Below are 23571 nucleotides of genomic sequence, written 5' to 3' on the forward strand. Positions count from 1 at the left end.
GAAAACTAACAATAATGCACAGAATGAACACTTAACAAGTTTTATCTGACAAATTGTTTTATACTATTCAAAAATATTGAAAAAAAATCTCAACAACAAAAAGCAAGAATACTTATGAGGGGAAAAATACATGAGTATAACTTTCAATTGTTTTCTTTCTTTTGACTGGAGTCCACCTTGCCTGCAGTTGTTATTAATGTTTTGAATATGCGTTCTTTCAGTAAATAGGATTACAGTGCAGACTGAGTCTTTCTGCTGTCACTAACAAATGGAGATTCATGAGGCTAATGAAGTATTTGGTGATAGAGTATAACTTTTGTACCAGCAGCATATTGTGCCCTTGTTCTTTCAATTGCCTTTTTCTGCTTCTCTCTAATATCATATGACAGATTATTTATCTTCCTATAGCACCCTTATGAAGAAGGGAAGGTTGAAATTAATGTTCCTAGTCCTTACTGAAGCTATTGCTTTGTATCTGATTCTTTAGATTTTTAAAAAAATAAATTCTTAAAATTTCTGGATTCAACCCGTATTAGTTGGATTGATTTTCCATTATTGTTCAAAGGTATAAAACTAGAATGACCTGGTTGAGAATTTGTTTTCTATGGAAATATATGCATTATTTCTAATATGCTACCTTGGGGAATTAGAACCTCATGAGGTTTTTGTTTTGTTGTACTTTGTTTAGATTTTGCTTAGTTTCCAGTTGATGCTGTTTTCCTGGTTTTAGCAATCTTCAATGCAATCCTTAGGTTTCCACCTTGTCAATAACCTTTTGATGTCTGATGAACCATGCCAGTGGTTGGCTGGCTGGTTTGAACTCATCCACTAAAGATTCATTAAACCTGGATTGTCCACAGGAAGAAGGACAGTACCCCCTGTGGTGAACCTTTAGCATTGCTTCTACAGGCAATTTTTTTTTTTTTTTGAGAACTGCAGATTTTAGAAATGAAAACATTTTAATAGAAAAAAAATATTTAAAGAACCAGTAAGGTCAGTAGGTTAAGCTGTATTGCTGAGAATGAGACACAGTGTTAGTTCCCTCACAGCAGGGCCTTTGTTGTTCTGGGAAGATATGGCTTAATGTCCTGGATCATACAAGAGTGAAGTACAGAGATCGGTCACGCTGTTTCTAAAGGGAAAGTTGCCACGTGGTGGCTTAGTACACACTGGAGAAGCTTGCTGAAGAGGTCTACTATGCAAATCCTCCAAGATGATAAAAGTCAGTATTCTGGAAGAACTGAAAGGTCTCTTTAGAAAAATAGTGAGTCATGAACTAAAACCACTTTACTTGCAAATCATCATACCAGCCCCATCCGGCTAAGAAAATTTTAAAATATTTGTCCTTAAATTTTTAGTTTTTGTCTGTTATTTATTTATTTTTAGTGTTTGACAGTTTAGTGGGAGGCAGTGGAATAGTGCGCCTTTTGATGTCATAATTTATACACTCTTTCTTCATCCTGGAACTATGGGACATGAAAATCTTGCTCAGAGTGAGCATGAAATTGACTCAGTGATATTTCTCGATAGGTCTCCTTTCAAATGGGTGAGTAAATAGAAGCCATTTTGTAGGCTTGTTCTCACCCAAAGCTATTGTACATCATCTTATCTGAAAGTGTATGCTTTAAATTTCATTTATTATGTGCCTTTGAACATGAAGGACAGCTTTATCAAAGCCTTTTCAAGTTGTTATTTACATGGCTCTTTTATCCTAATCCTAGCATGGTTAGTACTAGAAGTTTTGGTTTACATTTCTAATACCATAATTGAATTGACAATAAGAGCTTAGAAACAATAAGGTTCTTTTAAAAATAATTAAGTTGCGATACAGAAATTCTCTTTTGTATATTTACTAAATTAATTTAGATTTGTAGACCTAACACACATGTGATATATAAGTTTGGTTCTTGATTTGAACACCAATGTCCCTACCCAGAAGATAGAAGTCAGACTTTATTCACGTCTGGTTGCTCCCATCTTGCTGCCCTGGCCTTGCCTGATCCTCTGTTCTGGGGGACTTGTCAGACTCAGTACGCTGCTCATTGCCTTCTCTAGTATGCTGCTCATTGCCTTCTCTACACAGAAAAGTCCTGCTCAGGGGCTCTTAGACGTGCCTTGTGATGAATCCATCATCCTGCTTTCATGTCACAGGTTAACTCAGCTAATTACAAAAAAAAAAAAAAAAAAAAAAAGCAAACCCTCTTTCAGGACTCCTTTGCCGTATTGCGTAGTGAGTACTCTTGAGTATATGCTTCATAGCCTCTGACAGCTTTACTGCCCTATGATGCCTACATGCCTACTCTGTGGTAGGAAGTGTTATATACGCATACATTCATACACATTTATGTTTATACACCCAAACCCTCTATGCCTAAGATATCAGAACTAAACAGCTTTCTAGCAAGGATATTAGGTGTGTGTGTGGGGGGGGGGGGGTGGGAGATATTGCCTTCTATGAAAAATAATAACAATAATAAGAGAAAACTTTTCATAATGTTTCCCACTTCACTCTTCGCACTCTTCAAAACTTAGGAGGATTCTTCTTAGATCAAAGTTATAGGTCTCAATCATGTATGAAATTGCTCCAATATGATTCTAGTAAAGTGTTTGGGGCGTCAAGGGTGTAGGGGAGTAACATCAAAAGGCAAGTATGAAAAGCTAACTATTGCTTGGATCTTTTATTTATTTATTATTTTGTAGCTGATTATCTAAGCAGCATGCTTGGACCTACTTTATGAGTGGTGCTGTTGGTCTCTGGTGCCCCAGGAGCCTCTACCCTGGATGTTGTGAATAGCAGTACTCAGTACCCTGTCGATCAAGAGCCCAGAAACACCACCGCAGCAGCAATGGTGGCTTCCCCTCCTCAGCTGTTTACAGCACTTACTGGTTTCTACTTCTCCATCTAAAAGCAAATGAAGGGCTAGTCTCTGGACAAGAAACATTGTGTTGTAACTTAGCAGGTAACTAAAGGGTACAATAAGCAATGGCTCACGGCAAAATATTGTATTAAATTTCAGTATCTTTATTGTGCTAATCTTATTAGCATTGCTGTGTTTCTCTATATTTATGGCATCTAAGTTTATTAATTGTCATGACCGTCCAAGGGTCTGACAGTTAGCATACTATCTGTTGAAGATAGAATTTGGGCGCTATTCAACCCAATATATGGATATTGTCTGATACATGGATATTTTATTGTTTGCATTATGTCTCTGTATGATTGATGATTTTTGCTTTCTCTCTTAATTGACACATAGCTGTAAGTTCCAGTGTGAAATATAGATTCATTTGTACATTATTTAATGATCAAGAGAGGGAACTAGCGTGTCTCTCACATTAAAGATGTGACATTTCTTCCTGGTGCGGTCAGAATCCTCTCTTCTGACTGTTTTGAAGGGTACAGTACATTGTTGTTAACTCTTTTCCTCAGCTCGCAGTGGAATGCATAATTCATTACTCTTCCACTGAGCGACTTTGTACCTGTGAGCCAGCCTCTCTCGCCTCATAGGTCTGTCAGTACTGGCCTCCTGTTGAGTACCCCCCGCCCCCAGCCCTAGCCATTGGGAATGGGAAGCCAATAAAAGGAGTCCAAGGGGACAGAACAGATAGAAATAAACTTGCATTTGTGAAATAAACTTGCCTTGATGTTGCGATAGGACTTTCTAAGCCTGTGTCATCAGCGGTGCTGGGAAAGCCAAGGGCAATGGAACATAAAAGGACCTAGCCTTCCAAGGAGATGTGGGTAATGACAAAAATGCCAAAATTTCATTGGAGATCCAATAGTAACTATTATGTGTGTATTTCAGCTCTCTGCTAAATAATTTATCCTAGGGGTCTAGTGTCTAGGAACAGTCAGTATTTTAATGTCAGGCTTTGGGAAGAATGTGACCATTTTAGAGTTTCTAAGAGGATGAAAGACAGGACCATTACGTCCCATAGTGGGAAGGTCAGTGGCTACATTTTCCACTAACCATTCTGTCTGTCTAACACACATAGGGAAGCGCAGTACATCAAATGTGCACTGAAGAAGCGCATGACTCATCTCCCCGAGTTATTCAGGAGGAGAGGTCCTATTTTGTAATTACATGCGTAGTTTGAAATCCCTCTGACTATCAACTCATTACTTCATTACTTCATAATTATTTCCAACAATAATAAAATGCCGATCACATACCAAGAGAGTGTGAAGCCCAAAGTATGTTACTTTCCCAGCATATATTTCCACCTATATATAACCACTGTAAGCCAAGCCATACCAGCATACTCAACAACAGCTAAAACTGATGCTCAAAGGTATGAGTCTAAATGGACTAGAGAAGAATCATCCAAGAGCTTGTTAATGAGGTTACATCTTAGCCAGGAATGGTAGCGCATGCCCGTAATCCCAGCATTCAGAGGGGCAGAGGAAAGCAGATTTCTGTAAATTCAAGGCCTGCCTGGTCTACACAGAGAGTCCAGGACAGCCAGGGTTACACAGAGAAACCCTGTCTCGATAAAAACAAACAACAACAACCATAAAAAGTTTACATAGTGAGAAATTCTTGTGGAGTCAGGTGATGTAGCCGAAATAAGATGCTTACAGAGCCTGTCTGTGGCTCCAGTCTGATGGATCCCATCCAGAATCCAGTGATGGAAAGGCTTGAAACAACTTGCAGTTCGGGTAGGTGAAGGGTTCCTCTCCCACCAAGACAGACTCCACAGAATTATCGTCATGTCTGTCGACCCCAAGGGCACCTCAGAAAATTCTCAGATTGCCAGATGTAGCTTGGCCCAGGTCCAGTCAAGGGGTGGGGTGCCTCCTGAGTTTAGACACCGCTGTAGGCCCTGGTGCTAACAGTGAACAGGGCTGCCCGCCACCCATCATAGCAGCGGTTCTGGTCCACTGCAGGAGAGTCTGGGGAGAAACACCTAACAAGTAAGTCACTGCTGAAAATACAGTGAAGAAAATAAAGTGCAGCAGGAGGTTGAAGGATGGGGGCAGCGAGAAGCTCATTTATGTAAGAGAGTCTGGGAAGACTTTAAGCATATGACATGCAAAGTAGGCAGTCTGTGAAATCTGAGGGGGGAAAATGGCTTAAAAAATATCTTAAGTGCTCTTGAAAATCCTTACATGTCCTTATAAAAAAATTCCTGGGACTTGGGCATGCTTTATTTGAGTTTCTGTTTTCTTTGGTTGGGCTTCAAGCTTTTAGATAAAATTATGTGTGGAAGCTGTTTTCATTCGCCAACAGTCATCATAAGTGGTTGTGTCTATAACAGCGTGGGTGTGGTGTTGTGAGATAAAGTTGGTGACAATGTGAAAAATCAGAATGGTAAGTGGGTGTCCGGATACCGCATTTTAATTGTTTGGTTTGATATAATTACTGTCTTTCTTGTGTCATCAATCTATGATCTAAAAGTTGCAGAGTTATTTTGAATCAAGATTATAGAACAAAAGAAGCTTACTTTTCTATTATGTAAATTTGCATTTAGGATAATGCTTCTAAATTTCAACATAAGAAGTCTGTAATTTTTAATTATATAGAAATTTTCATCCCCTATTATATTTTCTATTGTTTAATCATGTGCCTTTGCGTATGCATGCTTGACATGTATGTATGTGTGTACAGATGTGTCAATGCGAGCATGCACGAGCCATAGCAAGCATGTGCAGATCCAATGCCAACCTGAGTTGTCTGTCCTCACTTTCACCTTGAGATATGGTTTCTGGTTTTGCCATCGCAAAGACAAGGCTTGCTGGCCTCCGAGCTTCTGGGAATTGTCCTATATCGATCTTTAGTTTCATGGAGAAACACTGGGCTTAGAGATGCTACCACAATTGGCTTCTTTTACAAGGTTTCTGGGGACCTACATTCAGGACCTTCTGCTTATGTGATAAGCGCTTTATCTACTAGCCATCTCCCAGCCCTGTTCATCATGGTTTTAATGCTAGTTCTCTAACTGCTACAGTTGTGTCCATTGCTAAGAAGCCCTTTGTTTCTAACCTGTGGTCTACAACCTCAGTGAATATCCTGCTATTTCCATCTCTGACATGGCGAAGTGAAACCAATTACTCTGGATTTTTCAGGCATGGTTGGGAATTGTAAAATGCCAAGAGAGGACAGGAAGGGCATGGGAGGAGAGAAGGCAAATGCTTCTGGATGTTTACAGAAGGCCTTCCTTCTAGCCCCAACCGGGAGACTCCCTTCAGCTTGGGATCTTGACATTCCAAATGCAGCCATTTGGAAGTGGTGCTTGGTGTAATATTTATTAGGTCCTTAACAAAATACAGAAACACCTAAGCCTGTTACAAGGTTAACCTGGTTAATCGCACAAGTAATCTTTTTTAAGGGATGAGGCTATTGTCACTGTATTTTATATATAAATATCTTATGACTTCAAGAACTTGAGAAACCTGCCCAAGGTCATTCAGATAGTGAGGAACTCAGCCCAGGGTGGGCACTGGGTGGTCAGGGGTCCATGCCAGCAATTGTGGTTCCACATTTCCTTTTGTGGTTCTCGTGGGACTGTTTTAATTTGGGGGGAGTTTAATAGCAGCCTTTGGTGATGATTAAATTTGTCACTACCCTAGAAGTTGGAAATAATCTTTGGAGCCTGTCTTACCCTGTCATGTAGCTTCATGTTTTCTCTGAGTCTTTTCCAGTAACCAACCCACATGCCCTGCTAGGGACTCACCACACCAAGGGTAGCAGCAGCCAGGCAGAATAGAGACATTTGGATCACAGTGATTGCCATTCTGTAGTGTTATTTCTTTCACTTTGCAGGTGTAAATGAGGACATGTGAGCATACATTTTCAAGACTAAAGCTTTCTTTCCTTTGAGGTTTGGGTTGAAACATACATACAGGTATAAAAATCCCTCCAACTTCAGAGAAGTCGGTGTTTGCGTAACTAACCAGGCCCTCCGCACTGTAATGTAAATCAGTAGAATCCTTATTGCCGGTGTTAGCTAATAAATTTTAGTCTTGCTTTTCAAAACTTAGGATAAAGACAAGCCAATTACTCTTTTAAGATAGGCCCTTTGCTTTATTTACTTATTTATCTATCTATTTATTTATTTATTTACTTATTTATCTATTTATTTATTTACTTGTTTGTTCATTTATTTATTTATTTGTTTGTTTGTTTGTTTTTGAGCTGTAGTCCCCTGCTCTCCTTTTCCTGCTTTGTTTCCAGACAGGATCTGAATTGTTGTCCCGGAAGGTTTTGGATTATAATCTCGCTGCAGCCTCCCGAATGGAAGAGGTTGCAAACCTTTAGGTTAACAGAGCTGTCATTTCCCAGGGATGTGTGGCAGTCTCTTTTTCTCCTGGAACCAGCTTTCTACCGCTGGCAGGATGTGAGCCAACATACTCGCTGTTCTTTCCTTCTTTGTTCTTGCTTGAAACCTTCATGTTATCCCAAGAGGAACACGATGTGCTCAGTCTTAGCCCAAATTCCTTAGTCCTTCAGAATAAAGACCCAATTGTGAAATACTCAACCATAAGAATAAAAATGTGCTTGCTTATAAACAATCTACGACGAGATGCTATTGCAAGAAGCAAAGAGTGTTGGAGGTTGGTCTAATGTTAATTACTGGCCCTTGAGATTTGGGTACTGCCCGCTGGATACATCCATTCTTGTTTGTGTAAACGTGCCTAAAACGTTATACCTGATTGGTTCATTAATCCATTCTTGTTTGTGTAAACTTGCCTAAAACGTTATACCTGATTGGTTCATTAAGTAACCTGTACCTGGGCAGGGCAGAATGGGATAGCCATGGCTAAGGTTCCCAGGCTGTAGAGGACACAAATAGGATCTCAGGACAGAAGAACAAGAAGAGAGGAGGAAGGAGGACGCTATGACGGGTTTATGTGTAGAAAACACCACATGGGCCAAGAGAAAGTACTCCAGTGGTGACATGAAAAGGCCCAAATGAAGTACACAAGCAAGTACCATGGGATTATGGATGAAAGGATTCCAGTTTAGGAAGATTAAGATGGATGGCATTGGATGGGGGTATGGGAGATGGATGGTGAGGATACTGAGGTAGTGTAAGTGAACTATCTCCCCCGCCAAAGATAAATAGGGCAATTGCAAAATCTAACAGATGTCTGTGTCTCATTATTTGTGATAGCAGGTTAGATAATACCGCCATGATAATCTTAGGGCTAATAATAAACATTATGTAGCCTAACATCAACTTTTAATTTGCTGCAATAAGAGTACGTTTCTGATAATTGTACAATGACTGTTGCTGAAGTGAGGGAAGAGGCTCAACCGGAATGTAGGAAAGGCGTGCCCTGACACTCACAGTTCTCTAATGTCTACATCGTTTTAGCAGCCCAACAGTCTGGAGCACAGACATCATATAACCTTCCCTGCCTACCCCTGATACACGGTCATTATTTATTCATGGCGAGAAATAAGATTTTACAGATCATTTAGACATCATTCATTGGCTGATGGTTGTTTCATCAATGGTTTCTGTACTATACCTGTATTCCTATAACTGCTGAATGATGAACTTCAGCATATTTTTAGTAAGTTGCTGGTGACCACAGCATATGGTGTGTTACAATTCAGCCCTACAGGAAACATCCCTGTGGTGTCCATTGTTTAAGCAGAGCTTGCTTCAAAGTAACTAATGTTTGCACATATATGAAAACAGACGATGATTGAAAAGAAATGTTTTTAATCACCTGAGTCTGAATTAAGCTCCAATTTTTCCCTTTTGGCAGTGACCATGTCGAACTACACACTGTAGTTCCCTCCACACTGTAGGAAACACTGTGTGCTCTGTTTCCTCTAGAGAGCAGAGCATGGTGTGCATGTAGGGAGGGTCCCAGCAGTCAGAGAGACAATAAATACTGGGTGGTAAATGCAAATTCTTTAAGAAATTTAAGAAATTTCAGTTCCTAGTGATTTTATGCAGATACAGTTCTGCAGATGTACCTTTAGGAAAATGTTTTGACAATTGATAACATATTTTACAAAAACATTGCTTTAGGATTTAAATTTGTCAATTGCGTATTAGATCTACCAAAACATAATACTTCTTCTACACTTTTTTTTTTAACAAAGCAATTAAGAACAGTGACTATGACTGCACACCTCGCTTATACGAAGATTATGCCAGACTATCGGCCTTGTCTTTCCCTCCTTTCCTTCCCTGTAAAATGAAATTCTGTCCCATGACATTGTTAGATATAACTTAGGAAAAAACAGTTTTCCTCGTAGGATCTCAAGTGAAATTGTTAAATACATGACAACGGCCACGGCCATCCTAATAACAACCATTTTCCCCGTTAATTTGTAAATTAGGAGACCTGAGTGCTAAAGCAGAGTCTGCCGCTCAGGAACTTTGGCATCTTCAGCAAAGGACCTGGGCTTCCTGAAATCTTGTTTTCGGGTCCTGAGCATTTTATTATATACTTCAGACAAACTAATGTTAACTTGAAATGTCCTCTGTCTTTCAGTTTGCGGAGACATCCATGGACAGTTCTTTGACTTGATGAAGCTCTTTGAAGTAGGAGGATCTCCTGCCAACACTCGCTACCTCTTCTTGGGGGACTACGTTGACAGAGGGTACTTCAGCATTGAAGTAAGTGCACACACTTTTCTTTTAGCTGGTCATGGATCACTGATGGCCAGGGGGAGAGATGAACGCCTTGCAGAACCCCAAAATCTGTAACAATCAATTTTAATGCACGTAATGAGATAAATTCTTCTCATTCTCCTATATGCTTTTATGCGGAGGGATGTCAAAGAAATGGTAAGATTTTGTCTTTCGTATAGTTCATGTTTTTGAAAGTTGGTGAAAACAGTGAATGGTCCTATCTCATGTTGAAAGAAAAGTGGACAGCATTAAGTGGACTGACTTTGCTCATCTACGGCTTGTTAATTGTGAGGCAGTAAGTCCATTTCATGATGGACACAGAGGGCACGTGTGTCTCTCTGAGGACACTGGCAGCTGCTGTATCGTGGCACCTGTCACCTAACTAGGTAATTTGTCAAAGTCATTAATCAAAACAAAAAAGACAGCCATTGAATAGAGGCTCTTTCCAAGTCAAATAAAAGCAAGGCCCTCTTGTCCTCATGTTTGCTCTTTCTGGTACCTCAAATGATGTCTTGGAAGAGCCCAAAAGTTATATATTGGAAAACAGTAGTTCTGTAAGATGAAATTTTGAAGCTAGAACTTAGAGATACTAGTTGATATGTGGAAAAAGAAACAAACAAAAACACCAAAATTAAAATAAATGAGCTATTCTTATGTAATAAGTCAACGTTACTGACTCTGTCTTCAAACCATTTGCTCGGAATCATCATATAAAAAAAGGGTGTTCTAAAATATTTTAATATTATATTTACTTAAAAGATATTTAATGTTAATGCAATATGTCAGTCTCAAAGTTACCAATTGAAGCTTTAGGGTATTTAGGGTATTTAATGCAATCGTCACTGCCTCTGTCTGTCTCTCTTTCTCTTTCTGTGTGTGTGTGTGTTTATGTGTGTTTATGTATATGTGTGTGTGTGTGTGTGCATTTGCATATATATATGTATATGTACATATGTGTATATAAACCTTTGTAAATAGACATAGACATTTCATATTTCTTGACAGATAAACAGGTACATATGCACTATGATTCAAACTATGAAGAAATGTAAAATATCTCCTTGCTCTCTAGAAATCTAAGTCTAGGCAAGGAAATGGGACTCCAAAAGATCTAAATAGAACCAAACCCTGGGGTGGGTGGCTGCCTGGGTGAGTACTTTTGTTTTTCTCTCTGATTGTGTTGGCTCTTTAGTGTGGGGGTCAAAGCTGGCCTCACACACCCTGGGCAAGCATCATAACCCTGAGACACACCCCCAGTTCAGTTTGGTTTTCCTGAAAACAAATCAAAGTTTATGTATCTGTAGCTGTAGCCATTTGAAGTATTCTAAATTTCTCCTAATTAGAGTGTTTTTAAAGCTCTGTTTTTTAAAAAACTTGAAAAGAGAAGTCACTGACCTGCTCCTTAGCACATATTTTTAAATTTTCTATTGTCATTCTAGATATTTGAAGTTAGAGAGCTGCAGTATTTGTTTGTTATGTTCATATTGAAACTCAAAATTCATACAAAGATCAAAATACCCAAATAAATGCTGTGCCATGCTGAATGTAGTTCTCACAGAACTCAGAAGTTCTGAGATGCAGTTGCCAAGACTTCCATCTTCAAAATTGGCTCAGTTAAACTGAGTGTGCAGGCCCGTGGACTTGCTTTATACACACGGAAAGGAAATAATGTTTCCTCTGTAGTATGATCCACTTGGATCTCATTGTGACCCAGGAGTAGCTTTGCCGGAGCTGTGATAGGATCAGCATATTAAAACAGAGCAAGCATGTATAACAGGTGGTTCTTAACCTGTGGGTTGTGATCCCTTTAGGGATCGAAGGACTCTTTTACAAAGATTGCCTAAGCCCATCTGCATATCAGATATTTACATTATCATGCATAATAGGAGAAAAATTGCGGTCATAAAGTAACAACAAAAATAATTTATTTTGGGGGGTCACCATAACATGAGGAACTATATTCATTCAGGGGTAACAGCTTTAGGAAGGGTGAAGACCACTGGTGTGCATGAAATACTCTACTCGTACTATTTCAAGGTCTCTACTGTGGAATAAGGAGGCTGGCATTTTGTAAGTTTTGTCAATTGCTAAATGATCACATTCATTCCTCAGTTTTGGAAGGAACCTGTAAGGAACTTCCTTTCATAGGATGTTAACAGTAAGGCTAAGAGGGGGTTCAGGATTCCATGGCTGAACTTGGCACTGCCCTGAACCCTAGTCACATGTACTTGAAAAAAAAATAAACACACCCTATTACAGAAGCTCATATACAGCCCTATGCATTCACACAGGGGTACACACAGTTACACAGGTTCTATCTTGTGAGGGTTAAATTATCACATATAAAATATTCCCTGTGGATATGAGTGCTTACGTAGGATATGCCTGGGAGGTTCCTGGAGAGAAATGGAGAAGTGGATCTAGGAAAAGAAGGGAAGTGGGTAGGGCACTGGGAGAAGTGGGGGCAGGGACTGAGAAGAGTGGAGGGAGGGGAAACCCTGGTCAGGATCTATTCAAAACAAAACAGAACAAAAAAGTAAAAACAAAGAAAGAAAGAAAAAGTTAGTTTTCTGGTGTGTGTTACTCTACCAGGTTTCAAGGCGTTTTGGAGTCACGTCCATGACTGGGGTTAGTTACACTGCAGACACTCTCCTAAGGTTGTCCTCTCCTTGAAGAGCAGATTCTAAGGGACTCTCCTGACTCCAGTCGCAGACTCTGGACAGCACAAACTGTTCATTTTTGTACTCCACCTCCCCAACCACCAGTAACCCAACCTTCCCTTTTTTTAACTGTGATTAGAAATCATTCCTTCCAAAGTGAGCCCCCAAACAAGCCAGCTTTTGAGTAGCAAAGGAAGAGGCAATTTTGTTCTCAGCCATAATTTGTCTTACAACAAACCTTCCTCTTTCTGATGATTGCATTACCCTACCTAATCTCTTTGATCAAGCATGTGTGTATATTTAGGTCCACAGCTGGGCATGTTTCTCTACAGACCCTAGGCAAAGTCCAGAATCCGCAAACAGAGGCACGCACAGCTGTTTCCTTGTGTTTGCTTCATTAGGCTCTTTGCAGGCATTCTGCAGTGCACCCACCGCCTTGAGTTGGACAAGAGCTGGCCTCTCCTGTTCTGCTTGCATCCAGACTTCAGCCCAGGCCTCCAGCACATTGAAGTGTGAAAAGTTGTTGTGTTTATTAGCTGTGAACTCGTGGACCAGAATGAACCACAGCAAGCCAGGCGGCATTCCATGCTGCTGCCTGAAAATAACAAGCAAGCAGTAGGACACGTGACGGAGGTGACAAACCAGGGCCACTGGTCTTGGTAGCTAGCGGTCTTGACAGTGCGTTGATATTCGACTGCCACTTCGTGGTTAGCTTCTCAGACAAGACAAATGGTGTCTTAGAGAAGTCACGTTCTAAATTCCAGGAGTTTGAATCCTTTCCAAACTCGTGTTACAGACTGCACTTAGCCATGCATGTCAAGAGAAGCATCAGTTTTGATTAGTAAGTTTTGAGGCATGGGTATAGTTACCAGTTCAGAGAGCTAATCAGTATATAGTTAAAACCGTACTCTCCTTTTGACTCTCTTGCCTCTTACTCTGTTTTGCAATTGCTAAGAATCCTATGCAATTTTGCAAGAAGACGGCCCATCTAAAAGCCTAAATTACTAAGTAAATTATTACACTGTTATTACCAGTGAACTAAGAGAACAGTGTCCTTAGTGCTGTGTGGTTAGGGATGAGTTGTAAATTAGTGAGGGCTGTGTCTGTGACGGAAATCGGTGCAGTCTTTCATATTCAACAACTAACCAGAAGTTGTAAACACCTGTTTAGTTAACAGTAACAATGGTAACATGATTGAAGTGATTGGTACGGCTCATTTGCATCTCACCATGTAAAAAGGTCCATGTAACATAGTGCTCCTTCTGCCCTCACAGACTCAGACAATGAAGTGCTGACTCACGGCCGTCACCCAAGCACATAGACATAAATAATCTTTACCTGAGTGACACTGATTTATCTTGCTTTGTTTGGTTGTGATGTTACAAGTCTGTACTCTAAAGTGAATCTGAGGTCATAATTTCGTTAAAGATCTTCAACTTTTCAGAATGCTGGAACTTTGTATGACTAAATAGTTGCCAGCATGTCTGTGCTGTGCTTGGCAGCTGTCTCGCACCAGATGTTGAGGGTTAAGGCTGGCAGGGTTCCACTCTCCAGTCCACCCTTGGCCTTTCATTTACCATGCCATTTCTTCCATGCTGGCTGTGTTTGCGGTTTTATTTAGTGTTCAGGAGAAAATCTATGCTTGCCACAGAAGAAAAGGAAATAATATGTGAAAAAAAAAATACTTCAATTCTAGACTACTTCGAACCAAAAATTAGTTATTTTTCTTCTTTCTTTCCCCTTTTCCCTTCTCTCCTTATTTTCCCTTTCACTTTTTCGTATTTATTTTTCCTGCTCTTTTTCTTCTTTCTCTCCACATTTCGTTCTGCAAAGATGGGATTACATCCAAAAAGGAGTTGTATATCGTATCAGTTTAAATGTGTAGATATGAATACTAGGAATATTTATCAGAGAACATTTCTGAATTATCTTTTAGATTCAGTTGTGAAAGGATTATAGTAATTAAGAGTAAGGGGATAAAGTTTAAAAGTTGTAGACCAAAATCAAAATAAGATCCTTAACAACTGTCAAAAAGAAAATGTAGGACTTAAGGTCTGATTCCTCTAGTCTGGTAGTTGAGTGTGCTTATAAAATGCAGTTTAGATTTAAGATGGGGAGAGAACTGCTTTGTTTTAAAATAAATTATCATAAAAAAGAATGAATCTAAAGATGTCAGAACTTTGGCTAAAATTTTCAGAATGTTATTGACCAGGAAGGAACAAGAGAAAGTCTTGTAGATCCTAAGTTATGTAACAGTTTCATGAGGTCAATATACGTAAATTTTCATAGTTGTGTGAGACGGGCACTTATTATTGTTATACTCAGACGCTTAAAAATATTTGTATTAAAGAGGTTTTATGCATCCTTGACTGAATTGTAAATAAAGCACACCCAATATGGGAATTTTAGTAGTGCGTATGTTTTAGGCTCTAAGGTAAGAATCTGATCACAGGAGTCTCGTGAACTAGGTTCTAGGTCAGCTGCCTGCCCTGACTGTCCAGTCAAAGAGAGTAGGGGTAAACAGCAGAAAACAGACTTTTAATCAACACAGCAAACTGAGGAGAGGAGCAAAAACGGGATGCCAGGACCTCAAGTCAGTCTTCAGGGTATTGACAGGAGTTTCAAGTTTAAGTAGAGGGAGGATCAGGGGAAGGGCGACTGCAGCAGCAAGCAGTCTCCAGTTTAAGGGAGGTCTGACTGATGATGCTGTCAGATCTGGCTCTGCAAGGTGTTCCTGTTGCTTGCTCTGCAAGTCTCCGTTGCTCTGTTGCTTAACAGAACAATCCAGTTTCCCTGCTGTGATTGCCTCTGCTTGAGCGTGAGTTCATCAAAGGGGAATATGTTGCAAAACCCTGGTGTTCCTAGAAGCTGGTGTAACTGCAGGTGTAGGACAATGGCTCAACCCTAGGACATGGTAAAACCTGACAGTAAGATGCCTCAATTACTGTCACCTTTGTACCTTCATCTGTCAAGGCAACTGGGGTAGGTTAGATAGTACTGGCTTTACACAGACAGGAGCGACAACATGCCTGTGTGCAGGGTTAAGCAAGATTCTGACCTAAAGACTCAAGACAAAGCCAACAGTGCAGAATGCAGACAGAGATGCCAGGCTTCTGTCCTGCTCATAGCAAACTGATGAGTCCAAATGAGGCTTTAGTGCTTTGTAGCATAAGCTGTTTCTAGGCTCCTGTTAGCATACATTTAAAGGGTCTTTGTATAACTATTCCTCTTCCATATTAGACATTCTGATTTAACCCCCAACTTGCAAGCACATACTACGTGAGCATCCCCGTCACCTGCGTCAAGGGACAATCTTCAGAATTTTGAATTGGTAACGATTCTCTCATTGACACTCATGGCACTTAATTACTCCCTTCTCTGAAATACGAGGCAGAGTTTGAATAATACAACCACCTTTTATTTAAGCATGTAAGTGCAGTCCTAAAATAGGATTCATAGCAAGGACTCATGAGGCTACCCTCTCCTCACTGAGATGGCAGGGAGCTTTGCGCATGTGGTGGCTCGTGCTGCTACGAGGGCCACTTAGGGAGGACAGCTGGCCAGCTCTTCAGATGTGCTCACATCTTAATCACATGAACTCTAGCTAATGACTGTAATTAGAAATTAATCAAAGCAGCAAACGCACACACACACACGTAAACTAACTCCAGTCTATCATTTTTGTTTCTTTCAAACACTTTCATATTTGAAGATGGCATGTTGTTGGAACATTACAGTAATCTACACTTGTCTCCTTAATTAGCGTTTCCTCAACACCCCTGGGTTGTATATTTAAGCATTATTTCAACACGTTGGGAATTCATTCTGTGATCATCACAGAAGCTTACAGGTTGACAGCTTTCACTGGTAGCCAGCAGATACATTTCCTGTAGACTTTCCCTTTAGCATTACCCAGTGTTCCCGCTCTATGTTGGCTAACTGGTGAGCGAGGCATGAGCATCGTGTGTCTCAGTCATCAGAGTGTGATCTGTCCCTGTCTCTGTTGTGTCCCTGCCATGGCCTCACTTTGGGAATACAGGTGTTGTGAAGAAGAGACTGTGGGCTTGTTTTTCAAAGAATTGTTTTCTGCTCTGTGTGGATTCTTAATGAATGACACTTAAGGATAACATTGGTATTAATATTTGATTGTTCCACTTACTCTTCGTCTTCTATACAGATCGCATCAATGAAGATTAATCCCAAACCTAGTCTATGTGTAGTCATCATGGTCACACAATATGAAATGTTCCATTAAGTAATTTGAGAGTTTTAAGGTATAAGGAATATATTCCCTGTTTATTAGCAGTGAATGAGTTGACACTCCCTTCCCTTCAATTTAATTATGTACTTATATAAAAGAAGAAGGACGACGGCTCTGCTCTGTATTATAAATGCTGTTAAATAAAGGGCAGGATAAGGGCAAGTAGCATGGCTCAGTGGGTAAAGGCACTTACTGCCAAGCCTGTTGCTCTGAGCCCAGTACCGGTAACCCACATGGTGGAAGCAGAGAGCTGACTCCACTGACTTCCATACATGTGCGCATGCTCGCCTACACATACGTAAGTAAATAAATGCAATATTTTCAAAATTAAAATTAATTAGATGCCAAGAAGACAGGGAGTTGGCGAAAGTGATACCCTGAGTTATATTTGGTTTGCTTCTAAGTATCCTAGGTTGAGAATATTGGCCATGATAATACATTGAGTTCATGTTAACTTATGAAATGCACAAGTGTAATGGAAGATGCTCATTTTATGTTTATTTCTTCCTTAGTGTGTGCTGTATTTGTGGGCCTTGAAAATTCTTTACCCCAAAACACTGTTTTTACTTCGTGGAAACCATGAATGTAGACATCTAACAGAGTATTTCACATTTAAACAAGAATGTAAGTATACTGAGACTTCTTCCTCTGATGTCATATATACTAAACTGTCATTTTAATTGATAAATAAGAACATAGTGTATAATGTATTATTATTTTCTGTGCAAAGTTCAAAAGCCTTAGGTGACATTGTTTCATGTCATCTTTCTAAACACGGACAGGTTTAAGAATACGTAATTTAAAATATGTTTTTATAGTCCTTGGAAACTATCATACAATATATTTTAGTCATATATTTGATCTCCATAGCTCCCTCTAACTCCTCCCAGCTTCATCCCCCCCACGCTTACCCCCAATTTGTGTTGTTTATATACTCCTGGGTGTGGGGCCATCCAATAGAATACAGCCAAACCTACCATGTCCCACACCCTTGAAGAAAACTGACTCATCCCTTCTGTAGAGACCATTACCTGTCCATAGTGCCTCAGTTAGTACAGAGCTCATGAACCCATTCCCCTTCTTTACTAGAAGAGGGGCGGAAAGATTGTAAGAAGCAGAAGTTGGGGAGATTGAGAACAAAACAGTGTCTTCTGAACATGACAGGACTATTGTACCCATGGACTCACAGCGCCTATTGTAGTCTACAAAAGGCCTGCACAAGATCAAGCCAGAATGTCAACTTTATAAGTGTTTTATCAAGTAAATTATTAATCTGAGCTAAAGATTCATGTATGCCATAGTACAAAACTAGTGCTTAGAAATGCAAGTCTTCCCTTTAATCTTTCAAGTCAAGAAAAGGAGGAAATGGGGGGCCAAATAGAACCTATATTTTAGGGCCTCATTGATGTCAGTTTCTAGGGCATTAGACAAACTGAAAACCGATGCCTTCCTTTAGACATAGGTACTTGGATTGTACCTACGTCTAAGTTCTATTTTTCTCATGTCTGTTTTTCCCATTGTTTACTGAAACTTTAATTCTTTTTACCTGTGTAATTTGGTTTTTATATTCAATGAAGTATAAAGACTTTCCTAGAAACATTAGCTCTGAGTCAATATGGGCATAGCAAAATTCTGTGAGGCAAAAAGAGCTACAGAAAGTTTTGTGACAGTTGCCTTTTTACAAAATCTTATAGGAATACAAATCAGCTGTGTGGCTCTCTTTCTGTCACCTTTGTGTGTGTGTTGAAAGTATATAAAAAATGTTTGCATTTATACAAATTAAACAGTATAGATAAATGATAGAAATAGAAAACATTATATATTAATGTTAATCTTTGAGTCTTAGAAATCATATTCATTCTGTTTTAAAGGGTCATATTCACATTATCCTGGCCAAATATATATAAAAGCAACAAAGCAATTTCAACGAAATGGTCCTAGTCATAAGGGCATGAGAGTAAAGTTTTACTTTTCATATTTCAAAGGTAAAATAAAGTATTCAGAACGAGTTTATGATGCCTGTATGGATGCCTTCGACTGCCTTCCCCTGGCTGCGCTGATGAACCAACAGTTCCTGTGTGTACATGGTGGTTTGTCTCCAGAGATTAACACTCTAGATGACATCAGAAAAGTAAGCTCTGTTATTGTCCAAGTCTACCCATTCTCTGTCCAACAGCAATCACTAGAAGACATTAATTGCTCTGCCTCTATCAGCTGTTGCATCCTGAAAATTAAAGTAGCTAAATACACTCACATTGCCATGACTTGTATCCAGTTTTTAGTTTAGGGCTTAGGGCTTGGCTTGGGGCTTGGCTTAGCAGGTGGCACATGTCATTAAAAATATCAAAATTTAATCTCTAAAGCAGGTATGCAGTTTCATTTTACTTTCTCCAACTAGTCCATCATATATCTGTGATATGTTAGAAAAGTTGCTTGACCCTTGGAGAAAATAGCACAATTTGACTTTTAAAATGTATTTATTATGATGGTTTTTGTTGTTGCTATTACAACGTAAAAATATTTAAGTCAGCATCTAACAATAGCAAAGATAATAATGTTTTGGCTCTATTGGGTAAATGAGTGAAAACAGTGGAATTTTTCAGAAGCGTACTTTTATTGTGGTGTGGACTGTTGCTATTGTTTTCCAGGAGGAGGCTAATTTGGGTGGAATGTGGAAGTTCATTGTGTTCTTTTCATAAAACAATGCACCAATACATGGCAGTGCTGCAAAAACAGACAAGCTTTATTTCTCTGTGTTTATGATCTTAACTGCAGCAGTGCAAGAAAAGACATGAGTGTATCAAAAAATTCTCAGTGTAATTTTGGTGTCCAAACCTCCAAAAGAAAGCACAATGAGAACATTTTCTTACATTTTCTGGACATATCCTTTGTAGTTGTCTTAGCACATGACATTTGTGTGTGTCAGTGTGCAGAACGTGCTATAATTTGGGGATAAGTTTGATCATTAAGCTTTTGGGCTAAGAAACCAAAGCTACACTATTTTCCGCAAGACTCACTGATGCGCAAAACAGAGGCAGACACTTCTCCCTTCCTTTTGAGGAGACCTAAGAAAATAGCTTATACTTTTCCAAGCACATAAGGGAATGCGGAAATGATTCTGAGCCCCATTTACTACCTATGCCAGTCACTTTAGAAACAATAAGTTGCTTGAATTATCTGAATTGCTGTATTTCAGCTATTAAAATTGTGATTTGGCTGAGTTTTGCTAGAAAGATACATGCTGTCTGGTATTTGAGCCTGGTGTGTTCTAAGTCAGCCAATGGGTACAGTAACCGTGATGTCAGTATGTGATAGCTGGCTCAGGTAAAACCTTACCTAAGGTTCCTCATGCATAGAACTCAAGTAATGTCTGTGGGTATTTATACAGGACATCATATGGTGTCATTTGAGTAATTGCTACTTATTTTTTTCTAATTTTCTTGAGCTAAAATGTTTCCATTGCTGCCTCACAAATTTGTATTTTGAAAAGCATTTACAAGTTAATTATATAAGCTGCCTTCAATTAATATTAATTTAGTAAGTATTATTTTTCCACTATGTTTAGTGAAAAAAAAAATCAAATGATCGTACATCCTTGTGTGCTAGTCAGGTTATAGCTGGTCACGGGAGGAAAAAAGGAACACGTAGCAGTGTGTGGAACCAAAGTCGTTCTGTTAACAGACGCTGAGACAGGAGAGACAGGCATGGCTGTTGTACTTGCGGACATGGGCAAGTTCATGGGCCTAAAGGAAAGGATGCAAAGTGTTCAGGCAGAAGGACGTGATGAAAATCCACTCCATAAGTGCCTTATTGTTTCAGAGGGATAAAAATGGAAAGATATAGCTAATGAACTATTGTGTTAAAGATGCAGACATGGGCAGAGAGAGACCTAAACTTTAAAATGAGTAATCATTTTCATATGACTTACTGTTTCTCTAATAATTTTAGTAAGACTCACAGCATTGAGACAATAATCTATGAAATTGCAGATATGTTTCTATATCATAAGAATCTATTGCCGTGAAACTAGTATTTGTTTTTATCTCAGAAATCCAAATATTCCAGTCGTTCCTTGCAAACTCTGTCCCTAAGGTGCAACAGAAACTACTCAGGAATTGAGGGAATAATATGTTCTTTTTTTTTTTCTGGAGAGTAATGATATTGTCATTTTATCTTTAAAAATCAAACAAGGAACTAAAAAGAAGGCTGTGGGAGAGGGCTGAAGGTAGAATCCCAGCAGCCATGTCAGGCGGCTCCTAATCACCTGGAACTCCAGTTCCAAAGGACGCGATGCTTTCTTCTGGCCTCACTAGACGCCTGCACTCAACATGCCCATATCAGTGCACACATACACAAAGAACACCGTTAATTAATGAATGAATTTTTATTTCATGGGCATTCATGTTTTACCTGCATTTATGCCTGTATAAGGGGTCGTATCCCTGGAACATGACACTTGTGACAATTACAGACAATTGTGAGCAGTCATGTGGGTCCTGGGAAATGAACCCAGGTCCTCTGAAAAAGCAGCCAGTGTTCTTATCCACTGAGCCATCTCCCCAGCCCTCCCCCACACACACACCATTTATTTCTTAAACAAATCTTTAAAAATGAAACAAAAGCACATTAAATAAACCACAGAGTCTTCTCTGTGTGTTAATATCTTCTTGTGTGAGACATTACTGTTTCTCCTGGCGCTGTGGAGCACACACAGCGATGATACTCAGTGTTGCGTGGTACGGAGATGATCACAAAGCAGTTTATAACTAGAAAACAAGTTTCAAATGAAGACCCCAAAGAAGCCGGTCAGGCGAAGAAGTGTGACTGAACGAGTGGCCAAAGAAGTTCAGCGTCACTCTACTGTCATACTCTTGCTCATGCCAAGACCAACTGCAAAATGACATGTACTTCAGAGATGAGTATCAATATGACACAAGGCAAGTGGCTTGTGTAAAAGCCACATGTCCTCAAAATCATTGTGTCAGATAAAAAAATAAACAAACAAACAAACAAATAAATAAATAAAAAGTGAGATCACAGGGAATTCCCATCCAGACTTTAAATGGATGGCAGTTCTCTGCAGGTGGTACATGGAATCACTACCAAAAATCAAGCTATTTCTTTACAAAGGAGACAGAAATGGATTTAAATGTTTTGAGTAGAAAAGAAAAGGGAAGGATTAAACGAGGAAAACCAGAGTAAAGTTTGTAAGATTAAAGAGGCAAGAGAGAAGCAAAGGGAGAGATGAGCGTAGCTACGACTTGGGTTCATTATGAGAAAGAAGAAAGGGAAACCCGGAAAGATGAGGAATGGGGGCAGGGCAGGGATTGGAAGAGGGTTGGGTCATATTTCTCCCATCTGAGGTTGGGGGAGGGAGATGTTCACACTGGGAGCTGACGTCCCGTGTGTTCTGAATTCTAAGTGTCCGAAGATGAGTATTTTGTTCTCTGTCTTCTATTTTTCTTAGTTAGACCGATTCAAAGAACCACCTGCTTACGGGCCCATGTGTGACATCCTGTGGTCGGACCCCCTGGAGGACTTTGGGAATGAGAAGACTCAGGAACATTTCACTCACAACACAGTCAGGGGGTGTTCGTACTTCTACAGGTGAGGAGCCAGCCTGGGTGGCTGGGACATCTGTCCTACGGTACTGGAGATTATGAGTGATAAGTGAATAAGTAGCTGTAAAGAATGTATACCTACATACAAATACATGGATAGGGGCTGGAGAGCTGGCTCAGAGGTTAAGAGCACTGGCTGCTCTTTCAGAGGTCCTGAGTTCAGTTCCCAGCAACCACATGGTGGCTCACAACCGTCTGCATTGAGACCTGGTGCCCTCTTCTAGCATGCAGGCACACATACAGGAAGAATATTGTATAAATAATAAATGAATCTTTCAAAAATACGTGGATATGTAATTTCTGTGAACAATAGGAAAGGAATGAAAGAGGATGGGCTGGGAGAAGTAAAGTGACGGCTGCAATTGATAAAAGGTACCAAAATCAACGTTTCTGCTGCATGAACTGAAAAAGTTATTAACCTTGCCTTTGTTCATCCATAATTATGCTTGTGCTTCACCAGTTCTTATAACTGAAATCAGAAAACCAGCTTCTCCTTCCTTGACTAAATCATGCTCAGTTCATTCTTACTTCAAGTGTGTCAGGCTCCCTGGGTGGGTGAGAACCAGCAGTTATAGAGTTCGTAGGTAGCCCAGCACATACATGCTCACCACTTTGATGAACCATGCTGAAAATATCGTAATGGTGCACTTAACATTTGCAAAAGGGACTTGCATTTCTGAACATTTCAGAAAGGAATCCATAGCACATTTGGGGTTCTGCGTATCTGAACCACTTTCCTGATGGGACACCTCACGTTTAGCTGCTGCATCTGAAACTCCTAAGGTCGTTCATTTGGGTCCCTTCCTATGTGATGTAACAGTGTGAATGTTGCCAGACGGAATCGATCATGAAAATTTTAAATTCTAGAACATAAGCTGGGTTTTATTTTACTTGCTCTTCCAACTTCAAAAGTAAACCTGGAAATAATGTTCATTACACTGATGTGTCTGGCCCAAAGAATTCTGTAAAACAAACCCATCACACACACCTCATTTCTACACTAAGCTGATAACATACTATTTTTAATTGGCTACTCTATTGTTAGAACATTTTGTTCTATACATTAAATTTTATTATGGATGAAAAGTTTCTTTTTTATATTTGTTAGTATAATTGGGGAATTTAGTTTTGAACATAAAGTCATATTTTCTGTAAGCCATAATTTTGAGGGTAGTTTTTGTTTTAAATGTCAATAGCACAGTTTGTTCTGAACATATGTGTTGTGTTATGGATTATCTTATGATTTGGAAGCTGAGATACTAAGGTTGATGAGTGTGTGTGGGCAAAATACTTCTGGAACGCTTAAAGCTTCTTTTTGATAATCACTCAACCCAGGTATAAATTTTACAAAGGTGCTTGTCCTTGGATTAAAAAGTTGTTTGAAATGGAATAAAGCCAGGGGTCAAATCTTACAAATCTTTCCCAATTATAT

The 23571-nt window shown here is 39.5% G+C and overlaps 1 protein-coding gene across 2 annotated transcripts in view; it reads left to right on the forward strand.

The window, feature by feature from the left end:
- The window catches only part of Ppp3ca (protein phosphatase 3 catalytic subunit alpha), a 288024-nt gene that overhangs the window by 204160 nt on the left and 60293 nt on the right, over positions 1–23571 (forward strand). For both annotated transcript variants that reach the window (XM_055628085.1, XM_055628086.1), the window contains exons 3-6: positions 9458–9582; positions 17031–17142; positions 18504–18649; positions 21986–22125. In XM_055628085.1, the coding sequence (XP_055484060.1) occupies positions 9458–9582; positions 17031–17142; positions 18504–18649; positions 21986–22125 (523 nt within the window). The remainder of the gene's footprint in view (positions 1–9457; positions 9583–17030; positions 17143–18503; positions 18650–21985; positions 22126–23571) is intronic.

This window comes from Psammomys obesus, unplaced genomic scaffold, assembly GCF_907164565.1.
Source record: "Psammomys obesus unplaced genomic scaffold, mPsaObe1.curated_primary_1811, whole genome shotgun sequence".
Classification (NCBI taxonomy): domain Eukaryota; kingdom Metazoa; phylum Chordata; class Mammalia; order Rodentia; family Muridae; genus Psammomys; species Psammomys obesus.